We start from the raw sequence: 11,770 nt of genomic DNA, 5'->3' as shown, positions 1-11,770 counted from the left end.
CCCGTTGCCCCTCCAGCCCCGAGGGCGGACTCGTGCCCTCTGCCCCCTGTGCCGGGCCTGCCCCTTCCCTTGGGGGTTCGCCGTCGGTCTCCCGCCGAGGAGGTGGCTAGGGTTGTCGGTGCCCGCTCCGGGCCCTCCGGTGCGGCATGTGGGTGGCAGCCTGACGGCCTGCGAGACCCTTGAAGGCATCGTGACTGCTACTCTTAAAATAAGGCCAGTGAGGTCACTGTAGAATCTATGGAGAAGCTGTTTCAAAATAGCTTTGTAGCGAAACACTTTGCATCAGCTCTCCCCATGTCAGACGTCTTTGGAGCACTTGATTAGTGGGACTTGCCTACACAAGCCATGATCCGTGTATTTAATCTTGTGGTTTTTACTGTGGGTCTTATTTGCTTAGTATTTGGAGCCTTTGAGATTTGCAGTAAGTGTGGAGATGAGGCCTATAGATAGGTTGGTTAGAGGTAATTTTGTAGAATACACGGTAACAAAACTGTTTCAAGCCAGTGTTTAAGTTATTACTTTGCTTACTATTAGTAGATGAAGACAGTGGTCCCCAAAGCATAACAAAATGTTCTGTGCAGTTGTCACAGCACTGTGGTCTTCTAATTTTGTTAGGGTGGTAGAGTGTAATAACTTGCTTTTCACAGAATCACAGAATTGTTGAGGCTGGAAAAGACCTCTGAGATCATCAAGTTCAGCCTATGTCCCAACACCACCACATCGGCCAGACCAGGGCACTAAGTGCCACATCCAGCCTCTCCTTCAGCACCTCCAGGGACGGTGACTCCACCACTTCCCTGGGCAGTGCATCCCAGTGCCTGAGCACCCTCTCCGTGAGGAAGCGCTTCCTGAGATCCAACCTAAACCTCCTCTGATACAGTTTCAGGCCACTGTTTCAAGTGTCTGCAGCCGTGTGCTGCTTGTGGAACATGCTGTTTCATGCTACATTTCCAGTTTTTGCATAGTTTTCTTTCCCTGTAGACTACTGGGTGTGTTTAACTTCAAAACTGTATAGGTTACCATCACTTTTTGTAGTGTCTGAGAATTACCATGTAAGAGATATGCTGAAGTTGTAGACTTGTTATCTGAATAAGGGCTGTGACAGTTTTGGGTTTGGTTGATTTTTATTTGTTGTTTGTTTAGCATCTTCCCATGAACACAAATTAAACTTCAAGAAGAGCAAGGAACTGTGTTTAAGTTACATTCAGGATGCCATGCTGCAAAAGCAGTGGAAAAGGGCTGCAGAGTTTTTGACCTTCTATGTTGAGTCACTAGAGAAAGACTTTTCTAGAGAATATGTGGGTCCATCAGAGGTAAGCCAACGTCCTTTATCAGAGTTCTTTTGCAGTTGAAAAAAACAACTTGTGAGAAGTGTCTATAATATTTCAGGGCCAACATTTGTCTTAACAAATCACAGGCTGAATAGTTTGGTTTTTTTTAAAAAAAATTTAAAAAAAGTATCATAGGTAAGACCTGAGAAGTTAGTCAACTCTTGTAAACTAAACTATTGTCTTTAAAAAAATCCAAACATTGAAGCTTCCAAAACCAAATCAGCAGCTCTTCAGGTGCTGATGCAGAAACTGCTGGATGGCAGTCTGCAGAAAATACACCAGACCTCATCACTAGTAGCGCTCAAGGCAGCGCACTGTTCAGTTACTCACCAAAAGACTGTCTCTGCACAGGCATGCCTCTGCTCTGAGTTTAACCAATCTTGCTGGAGCTTGAGTTCTGATGAGATCACACTTTCAGGGGTGCTGAGGATCTGCAGCGTTGTCTGATGTTTTTCTTGGTAGAGTGCTCCTGAAAAGTTCTCTGGGCCTGTAGGCTTTTTTTGGGGGGGGTTACTGTGGATTTTTTCTGGTTGGTTGTTTGTTTCATTTTTTAACATAGGCCTTTGACACAGCAGGTGGAAACTTGACTTGCAATAAGCTAATTCTATCAGGAACGTACCAATGAAAAGTCATCCTAAAGTAGTCTAAAATGGAAAATCAGTAAATGTGTTCACTGCTGGCATGCCATCAGTCAGAATCTGAAAGTTAGTGGCTTATTTAGGCCTTCACCAGTTCTTCCAGTAATTGCAAAACTCCTGACAGGTGCTAAGATAGAAGCAAGGAGGGAAGTATTCAGAGCTGTTAAATGGAGTATTTGAATATGGAGCGCTTGCTGGAATATTTGGTTATGTAGGCAGACCTTGAAAACAAGTACATGTAGATGGGAAGCTGCATCTATTACTAAGTTCAAAGAAATGTGTACCTCGTGTCTCAGTGGGATCACGTCAAAGGAAAACGTAGTTTTTCAGTAACAGGAGGGGGGGCACCTTCTGACAAATGCTGTTTTCATAAGCTTTATTGGAGTGCTGTATTTATGATAAGCAGTTATGAAGCACCTGCTGAATGATTATAAAAGTCTTACTAGATAAATATGTAGGTTACTATGGTAGTATATAATACTTAGTATTTATATTTTATTTGCAATTCAAGTCTGTGGTTTTTAAAATGCTACAGTAACTGTAAGTTTAAGACTCCATATCTGGTCAGAGTTGCTGGTTTTGCACTACAGTTATTTTTTAAAATCTTTTTCTCCATTAATAGATGATATGGAGGATAGGAACTGAAATTTTGTGCCATCATTCCCATAGCAACATGAAAGAGTTCAACTCTTTCATAGAACAGATGAAAACTTTAGGAGTAAAAAGGTATTTGAAGGTGAGTATACTTAGTGCAGTCTCAATTTTCGATGTTTACCTGAACGCTTGATTGAGTATTAGTTTCTGAATCTCTCTCTGTTGAAATGTATTACTGACAATAGTGTCCAAAAAATAGATAATACATCTGAGTTACTAACTGCGTGATACTTTAAGGTTTATTCTATACTTAACTGTCTCATTTGGTCTATATAGTTGACCACAGGTGTGTATTGTCCTTAGAAGTGCCTAGATCCTTTAATCTTTTAATTTGAATTTGAAACATTTAAATACTTTTTCCTTGCATGCCCCACTAACATCTAATTACATGTTAATACCTGCAAAGTTTTGTTTCCAGTCCTTAATTTGTCCACTGCACTCCTGACTAAACAGTTGAACTTAAATTTTGCCATCATGATCCACTCACTCTGAGTAGCTAAACTGTATATAAAACAGTAGGCCTTATACCATGCACTTCTGTGTCACCCTGCTGTCTTTTTATTCCTGTGGTGGTTCAATCAAACCTATATTGGTTTTGTTTACTTGATTTGTTTCTCACTTGTAGTAATGCTTCTGTCTTTCATTCTGTTGTGTTTGTTCAATGTCTTCAGAAGTTCTATGCAAGAGCTTACTAGAACTGATGACTTTTATCCTAAACAAAAAGATAAGGTGGTAAGGCAGCCCTTTTTCAGGTGTCTGCAAACACAACAAATGTAACCCAACTGAATTTCCTCAGGTCATTTCTGAATCTTCTTAAATAGGTACAGAACTCCTTAATGATAAGCAAGTTTTTGAGACAAATGATTTCTGCTGCCTTGTTAAGTACCACCTGATGGGTGACTTCTTGCCCCACAGACTTAAAGAACTTCAGCACTTTCTCTTCTGAGGAATGTCAGATATGCTTTTAATTACTAATGTTTCTTCAGTATCTTTAGACAGAAAAAAAGACTTGGGCTCTTGGCTCACCTCCCTGCCCACAGTGATGTTTGTATTCCCCTATTATTTCATTTTTCACCAAAATTCCTTACAAAGATACTGTGTGGATAAAAATGTGTAAAATGCTCTTCTAACTAAAATACTTTACCGTGTTTGGCAAGATTTGATGTTTGTGTCAGTAATGAGTTTCTTTTTACACTACATGGCTGTCTAGAACTTCTGTATTACTGAGAATCTCTCCATCTGTGATGTGAAATGCTGTGGTCTGGACTGTTTGTATTGCAGGTTTGTTTAGAGCATGCCTTTCATCTCCTTTGTAATGGACTAATAGATGAAGCTTACCAAAACCTGTCCCTGGCAGAAAGCTGGAGGTTTGGAGAACAAACAGCTATTCAGGATAAAGAAATGAAACTGATTCAAGCTTACAGGGGACTGTTAGACTACTACAGCTGGTCTAAGCAGAAGAACATCCTGATAGAGCATGGTAAGTGGTTTTATATTCAGCTGTAACTTGAAACTTCAGCTTGCTTGCTCCTGCAGACACTGTGGCTTGTGATGACACCTTTTCCTTTACTAGATGTCATAACTTGATGGTATGAATGGTACATAATTCTGTATCGGCAGTGATGGTGGTGCCAAAATGGTACACTGACCCGCGCTTCTGAAATGCTCTTCTGAAACCTTTTCTCCCCCTGAATCACACTTCTTGTATCCAGACAGCATCACTTAGAGTAATGATCAAAGGAATGTATTCACTTAGGGCAGTGACTTAATGGGTGCTTAAGTGTCTGACTGCTGCTAGAGTTTTGAGCGCTAGCAAAAAACCCCCAGACTTGTGTTTGAAGTTTAGTTTCTGTAAAGATCTATAAGTTGCTGCCTGTGTGTGGCACTTAATTCTGTCTATGTGTTAGCTGTGTTGTTCATTACATTGAATCTCTACTTGCTTCTGGGCAAATCAGCACTGAATTTAGTTTATGGACGTTATGCTGGTAGCATCTTGCCTTGAAATACTACCTGTTGTGCCCAATAAGTTGAAATTGGGTGATAATTGGGTGTAAATTTTCTTGTTTCAATACTGAAGAAACGGAAGCCTCTTTTCAGAAGAGCTCTCTGTCTGGAGCCCTTGCTTAGCAAAATGTGATCGTCTGTTAGGTGCACCACTTCAAGATCACTTTTGATTAGCAGAGCTAACTTTGTGGTGTTCTTCCATGTTTTGGTAGGTCAGGATGGATTTGAAGACGTGTCTGTTGAACAGGAAATGCACAGTTCCTTTCAGAAGGCAGCAGTGAACTTAAAGGAGATTATTAAAGTACCTGGAGTCTGGGACGTCTTCGTGAAATGCTATGTGGATGTAAGGGCATGTTTTACAGAAATCTTCCTTTTGTGTTTCCGTATCTCACTTTCCTTCAGATATCTGTCTGCCTGAAGATTTTTATTTATTTTTTAATACATGTGTGGGTGATAAAATACTTTAAAAGAAACACATCTGTACATGTATCTCACGGGCTTTGTTTTAGAACACAGTTTACTCCTGGTAGAACTGTAGAGCCTGCACAGAGTACAAAAAGGACTTTATCTGTGCCTTGCCAAGAAAAAGAAATAGACAAACAGCTTGTGTGTTCTGTTTTCACAGTGCTACTACAGAATTTGGAGCACAGCTGCTTTGTTTAAATTCCTGAAAATAAGTTCTCAAGTTCTCCCTTTTTGGCAAGGCTGTGTTTTTCTGGATACACTAAACGTTAAAGCCTAAGGAGACTTTCCACTGTGCCTTTTGCAACCAGACTTGCCTATCCCGCATCGGCCTTTTTAGCCATCAGTGCCCTTGTAGCAAGTGTGGGTAGAGCCCTTCCCATATCTTTGTTCGCGAAGCCTAGTCATGATGAAACATTAAAGACACCAAATACACAGTCCCCTTTTTTTTTTTTTAGTATCTGCTTAGAATTTGTAATTAAGAAATAAAGTTAGTCTTAAACTGTCTTTGAAAATATTTACTTTTATAAATGCTGATAAGCTGTGACTTCTCTAAGCACGTATTCTAGAATTTTGCTTGGTGCCGAAAGCTGCCAAGTTCTCTCTTTAAAGACAGGGTAGGCTTCTTCAGTGCCTCTTTCCAGTGAGCAAGTGCAGTTAATTCTTTGACAAATAAGTATTAAAGAATTTTTTTCTTTAAGCAGCTTCTATGTGTGGATTTTTCTCTGTGATGGGAGTAGGCAGTAAAATGAAAATTACTAGTCTTATTTAATGTGCCTTAATGTGTCTTAAATACAGACTGTGCTATTGGATATTTCTGTGGCAACCTAAAATAGCTGTAAGAGTTTTATTGCTAATATGTGACAAACTAACAACAGACTTAACTTTTTAGTTGTTGGAGTTCTATGGAGACCATAACGAAGCCCGACAAGTGCTAAATGAATACGCCTACAACTCAAAGTTTCCTGCTAATCCCAACGCTCATGTTTACCTCTATCAGTTCCTGAAGAGACATGGTGAATCAAAGAAATCGCTTGTATCTGCATTGAAGGTAGACGTTATGCAGTAGATACAGCCTGTGGTCATTCGTGTTGCGTGGTGGTCTGACTGTTGGGTTCAGCTGAACGCCAGTTACTGTATTGTATTCTTTGTGGGAAGCAGAGGGTTTAGAGGAAAGTTAGTGGGGGGGATGTTAATGGCACATCAAACGGAATCCTGTACTGTCTTTTGAATTCAAGTCTTTCTTTTCCCTTTAACTGATACATTGTATAACTTTGTAAAGTCAGGAGACTGAGAGAACTTGTTCACGTGGTTCCAGAAGCCTGCATCAGCAGTCATGTACATAACATACATTGATTTCTGTTTAATCTTTACAATGTTGATGAAACTGTTAGATGCTTCCTCTTTCACGTATTGATCCTGTCTAACAATTAGTTTCTCTGCTAGTTTTCAATGAATGTGCATTTAAGCTAAAATAGGAATTTCTGTTGGCTGTTGGCCTTGCTGTATTAAGCTTTTGTTGTAGTTGCTTTGAAATTCCTCTTTTCTTGCCTTTATTCATTGGTCTTTGTAGCTTCTTACAAACGATGTTTTGTAATCTCTTTTGCCACTTGATGGCACTAATGTGCTTTTGTTATGGCAGATGTTTTAAAAGAGCTTCATAAAGTGTAGACTTCTAAACTGTAGTATAAATATATAGAATTCCATCTTCTTAGTGTTTTTTACCAGTGGCTTCAGACAGCAGTCTCTTAGAAGATAGTGGTAAATCAAAGAACTGGTCTGATAGGTCCAGAAACCATGATCCAGTCCAGAGAGCAGTAGATGGGAGAGCTAGAACTGGCCTAGAAAGGAGATGACATCCCCTAAAAAGGGGACACTGGATACAGATTTGAGCTGTTCTTTGAGAGTGATATATTTGTCACATGCAGTGTTTTTCAGCGGCCATCAAGGTGTTTAATCCATTGTGTCACAGATGTGCAAAATATATCAAGGCACTAAGGTGCCAGATTGCTTAATTTTCCTAACTGAAACAACCAAAACTCCTGTGCTTTTTTAATCAGGTAGAAGTTTCATATTAAAATAATGTATCTGGGGTTTGTGATCTTGTTTTTGTTTTTCAGATCTTGCATGAGATTGTTCCTTCTCATGAACTAATGATAGATTTTAATACCATGCTTCAGAAATCAAGTAAGTCTTGACACATCTCTACACTTTTTCCTTTATGTTATTCCACAATAACACTCTGAAATTATTCTGCAGCCTTCTTTCTGCTATTTGGAGTAGCTTTGTTATAAACAAACAACCCAAACCCCAACTTCCTAATCACAGGAACCTTTAAGTTGGATGTGTGAGCAGGCATTTATGAACTTTGAAGAACAAATGCCTTTCTCCATTTTAAAGGCTGATCAAAGCAAGCTGTTGTAACCACAGCCAGGATCCCCAGAATAACTTCATTTGGTTTTGAGGTATCCCATTCTGAATGGTAGAGTCTTTCCTTTCTGAGGTCTTTCTCTTCTGGAGAAATTGAGATGGATCTATGCTCTAGTTCGTTGTTACTGATCAAAAAACAAACTCTTCCTCCTCTTCAAGGAAGTTTATCTTTAAGCCAATGGAAAAGTTCCAGTTTGGAGATTGTTGTTTCCATGCTGATCAATTGCATTGCAGGCTGTCTGTAGTCTTGTGACCTGGTACATTGCAGCAGGTCAGCAAATTGGTGAAATGTCCTTGAATCAAAATTGTTCCTCTGTGCCTTCATTTCATATATTACACATTTGCTAACTTTTTGTAGCTAATGAGGACAACTTGAGTTCTGAAGATATTTATGCTAATAAACACTTTTCCCACATTTACCTGCTGTGATAAGTGTTGTTTTCAGAACACTGCTGATGTGTAACTACTGATGTGAAATGTCTGTTTTATTCATATCAGTGCCAGATTTGATTGATTTTTTTTTTCTGTTTTTTTGGTGCCATCTCAGGATTTGAAGTGTTCCTGAGTCCCTGTGTTCCCTTCCTGGGGGAAGGACATGTTGAACAGCAGTGTCAGTTGGAGACACTGATTAGTGAGCTTTGGAAACAGCAACTATTGTAAGCAAGGCAGTGTGGGCTAAGTGAGTGGTCCTATGTGTGCCTCTTGAGTGAGCAGATTTTGAGTACAATGGGAGTAGGGACAGAGTGTCTCTGGTGCGAGTTGAGGACTAGAGTCAGGAAGTAACCCTTATCTCTTGGAAGAGGCAGAAGGCAATGGAGGGAACTCTCAGTAATAGGGGCAGCAGCAGCATTTGGGGGAGGCAGGATGGAGAACTGTATTTCACTTGTTGCTTTATTAGATCAGCCTGATCCAAGTAATTTTTCAGTCAGCCTAATGTTTTTCTAGAGAAAAGAAAAAAACGTCGACTGGGGCTAGAAGTTATTTTTGCAGTCTTGGATTATGCTGGCTGGAAAGAAAATGTAAAAGCATGGAGCTGTTTGGCAAGACAAGTGAAACAAATTGTAATGTAAGTATCTCTGACACAATGTGCTGAAAACAAATGTGTCAAATCTCCACCTTGGGATGATTGGCAAAGTGACCCTTTGTAGCCTTTGTCTTCCTTGCTGGTGAATGGAAGAGTCATCTAGTCAGCCCCGAGTTCTGTGGCAGTGCTGGGCTTCAGGGTGCTTTCACTGGGAGGACAGAAGAAATTAATGAGGAGTATTCCAAATTCCCAGTACTGTCATTGTCTGAGAAATTGTAGGGTTTTTCTTTTCTGTTTTTTTTTAATTTATTTTTTTTAAATGATTTGCATGTTTATTCAGTAGTTTAGATGTTTTGGTAGCGTTTGCTCCCTCTTTCAGAGTCCTGGGGGAAATAACAAGTTGTTAGGCCTTCTGTTACTACATGTGCATTATTTGAAGCTGGTTTGAGAATTGCTGGGCTGCAGTAGGGGTATGGCTGGTGCTGTACAGAGCGGTGTGTTGTGTGATGGTAACTGTTACAAAACTCAGCCAGTGTTTTCTTAAAAGCTGAGCCAACACGCCTGGGGACTAATGTGTCCTCGCCAACACTGACAGACATGGCCTCTGATTTCAGAAGAAGTCATCTGAGGCCATCTGTGCCCAGAAAGCATCCAATGTCTAGACTTAATTTTACCCAACAAACAGGGTGTTGTCGTTTTTTAAGCCCAATATATTTACAGTAAATAAATTCAGTACTTAATTTGACCTCCACCTATGCAGCGTGTGCTATTAAGGTCCAGAAGGTAGTGGATTAAAGCTAGGGATGTTGTTGCATAGAGTTAGTAAAAATGGTATGATACTTGAACTTTACCTGCATTTTGTATCTGAAAACACAGAGTATCTTGAAATATACTGAGTATCGTGGTCATTTTATGGGAATATCGCTTCCCTGTTGCAGGTATTTTCTTTCTGAAATGCTTTAAGTTCTTTTATTGCATAATAGTTCTTGGAATAAGTCAGTCTTTGAGTATGCATAGTGTAATGCAAATCTTTTCTAAAAACAAACCAAGCCTTTCATATACTACCAATGTGACAAACTTGAAGAAACTTTCTTATTACTATTGACAAGCTGGCACACAAGTCAAAGGCTTGCTTCATTTCCCACCATAATCTTTGTTACTGCCAAGTCTAAAAAAACACTACTAGAGTTCACTGCCTGCCTCGACAGTGTTGCCAGGGATTAAAAATGTCACTTCTGTTTAGTATTTGTCTGCAGTGTAAGGTCAGTGTGTCTATGCTTAGCAATTTGTGACATGTAGCAAGCTATTTTTAAAATTCACGCCTTCTAATCTTGTTTTCATCTCCACTTTTTTTTCTGTATTTTTTTTTACCTTTTCCTAGCTCTGAGAAGCATCTTGACTGGATCAAGCAAGAGTGGAACTCCAGAAAGGATTGGTGGCCAGCCTTCCACTTCAGCCGTTACTTGGCAAAAAGTAATTGGCAGGAAAATACAAGCCTTTCATATGAAAAAGCTCTGGTGGCTGGAATCTTGCTGGGAAAAGGTAATACTAAATGTGCTGGGTTTTTTTCCTTTTCATTACAAAGAACAGAAATGTCTAGTTTTAGCCTTAATGGACAGGATGCAGCTGCTCTACTGCTTGGAAGAAATGCAATTTTTCTTGTAAGGAAGATTGTCTTTTGAAGCCGAACATGAGAAAAATGGTTAAAGTGGTTTGATACTTGACAGTGAGGCGGATTTTTGCATAACTTTTCTTATCATGATTAACAATTCTGTTTTATCTGGCCTTGCTGAGCAGTTGCAATACTGTTTATCTCTTTGTTTAACCTTCAAACTACAATTTCAGAAATGCACAATGTGCTCTTGAGTTGAACATTTTGAGGACTGTACAGAGTTTGCTTGCTGGGTGCCAGCCTGGGCAATGTCTCAGCAAATAGTGGAGAGCAGCTAGTCATCAAGGACTGTGGAGTGTTGTAGTGCAGGAAAGAGGAAGAGGGGGTTTTCTTGAGTGAAAACCATCAGCAGTTTGGTAAGAAAGTGAAGTTTGTGACCTCTTTAGTAGTGTTCTTTGAAATGCTGCCAAAACCAAGTGGACTATCAGGCCAAGAAGCAGCTGTGAAACTGAAAATGAGAATATGGTGGGAGACCATGGCTCATACACTGGTTTGGACTTCTGGTTGATAGGCAGCTTTGCTGGCAGCTTTTCTATAACCTTATCTTCTGTACTTCGTAAAACAATTTCCCCGTTGAAAGTTTTTGTTTGTGTGGTTTTGTGTTGTGTTTTTTTTCTTTCAATATTATTTTACCAAATTCTCCCAGCTTTTGTGTCCAGATGGCTAATAAAATTATTCCAGCTATAATCTCCTAGCATGAAGCTTTCTGCACTTATTGGTGTCAGTATGAGCCTCTTTTCCTTAACACAACAAGTTAATGTATGAAATCAGTACTGCTTTACGCTCTCGAAATTTTTACTTACTGATCTGGTAAAAACTAAAAAGAATTTTGCAAGGCATAGCATACAGTTATATACATGTAAAATGTTTTCTGGGTCAAATGAGGATAGAGCATTTAATGATGTTCTTTAATGTGCATATCTTATTAGCTTTCTTTTACTGAAAACTTTCTTAGATGTTATTTTAAGCAATGAAAACATTTTGTATTTGCTTATATCACGGTATAATTTACAATGTTGCTTTGGTTTTGTTCTCTTCTGCTTAGATTGCAAGTACTTTAAATACGTATCACACCAAGGCTGCAAAACTCGGGTGAAAAGGTTTCGGATAATGAAGAAATTTGTGAATAAGCACAATCTTGTCTACCAGAGAATATCTGGTCTTACAGATTCCTATGTCCAACCTTGATTAGAAGGCATCCTTAAGATTCTTGCTGTACTTTTTCCTCTCTGTGGAACTGACATCTGTATTGATTGCTATTCTAAAACTTTTGGGCAGACCCTATTGCCTCAATGCTAGACTGTTATGTATTTCTGCACAAATGCTTTCGTTTTGTATTTTTTTTTTGTAATAAAATGAATATAAATCAACTGATAAGGTTGAAGAATTTTAATTAGTTCCATATTTCTATGAAATGTTAAGAGCTTTAATTTCAAACACATCTTGAAGAATATTTATTATGATATTGTGAAATTTTCCTATCAGTAGTATTGTAGGGTTGATCCTCTTTATGTTTAGATGCAGAGGTGGTGATTTAAATGGACTGTTGGAATAT

General features: G+C 39.1%; 1 protein-coding gene across 1 annotated transcript; it reads left to right on the top strand.

The window, feature by feature from the left end:
• The first annotated feature begins 1,151 nt into the window (after positions 1-1,151).
• Positions 1,152-11,488, top strand: TAF1A (TATA box binding protein (TBP)-associated factor, RNA polymerase I, A, 48kDa). Its single transcript, XM_009874760.1, has 9 exons — positions 1,152-1,313; positions 2,592-2,705; positions 3,905-4,103; positions 4,840-4,970; positions 5,982-6,140; positions 7,210-7,276; positions 8,465-8,585; positions 9,925-10,085; positions 11,261-11,488. Exons 1-9 carry the CDS (start codon positions 1,215-1,217, stop codon positions 11,401-11,403), a joined length of 1,194 nt encoding a protein of 397 aa, XP_009873062.1. The 5' UTR covers positions 1,152-1,214; the 3' UTR covers positions 11,404-11,488.
• Positions 11,489-11,770: the final 282 nt, after the last annotated feature.

This window comes from Apaloderma vittatum, unplaced genomic scaffold (genome assembly GCF_000703405.1).
Source record: "Apaloderma vittatum isolate BGI_N311 unplaced genomic scaffold, ASM70340v1 scaffold17140, whole genome shotgun sequence".
In the NCBI taxonomy this organism is placed as follows: Eukaryota; Metazoa; Chordata; class Aves; order Trogoniformes; family Trogonidae; genus Apaloderma; species Apaloderma vittatum.
The sequence above is the reverse complement of the archived record's forward strand: the minus strand, read 5'-3'. Positions and strand labels throughout refer to the sequence as shown.

Bases quoted from the DNA above. Each gene is read 5' to 3' on its own strand.
- TAF1A (XM_009874760.1), top strand. From the start codon at position 1,215: ATGCTGCAAAAGCAGTGGAAAAGGGCTGCAGAGTTTTTGACCTTCTAT. The intron at 6,141-7,209 runs GTAGACGTTATG...TTTGTTTTTCAG, and splicing joins CGCTTGTATCTGCATTGAAG to ATCTTGCATGAGATTGTTCC. The intron at 8,586-9,924 runs GTAAGTATCTCT...ACCTTTTCCTAG, and splicing joins CAAGTGAAACAAATTGTAAT to CTCTGAGAAGCATCTTGACT.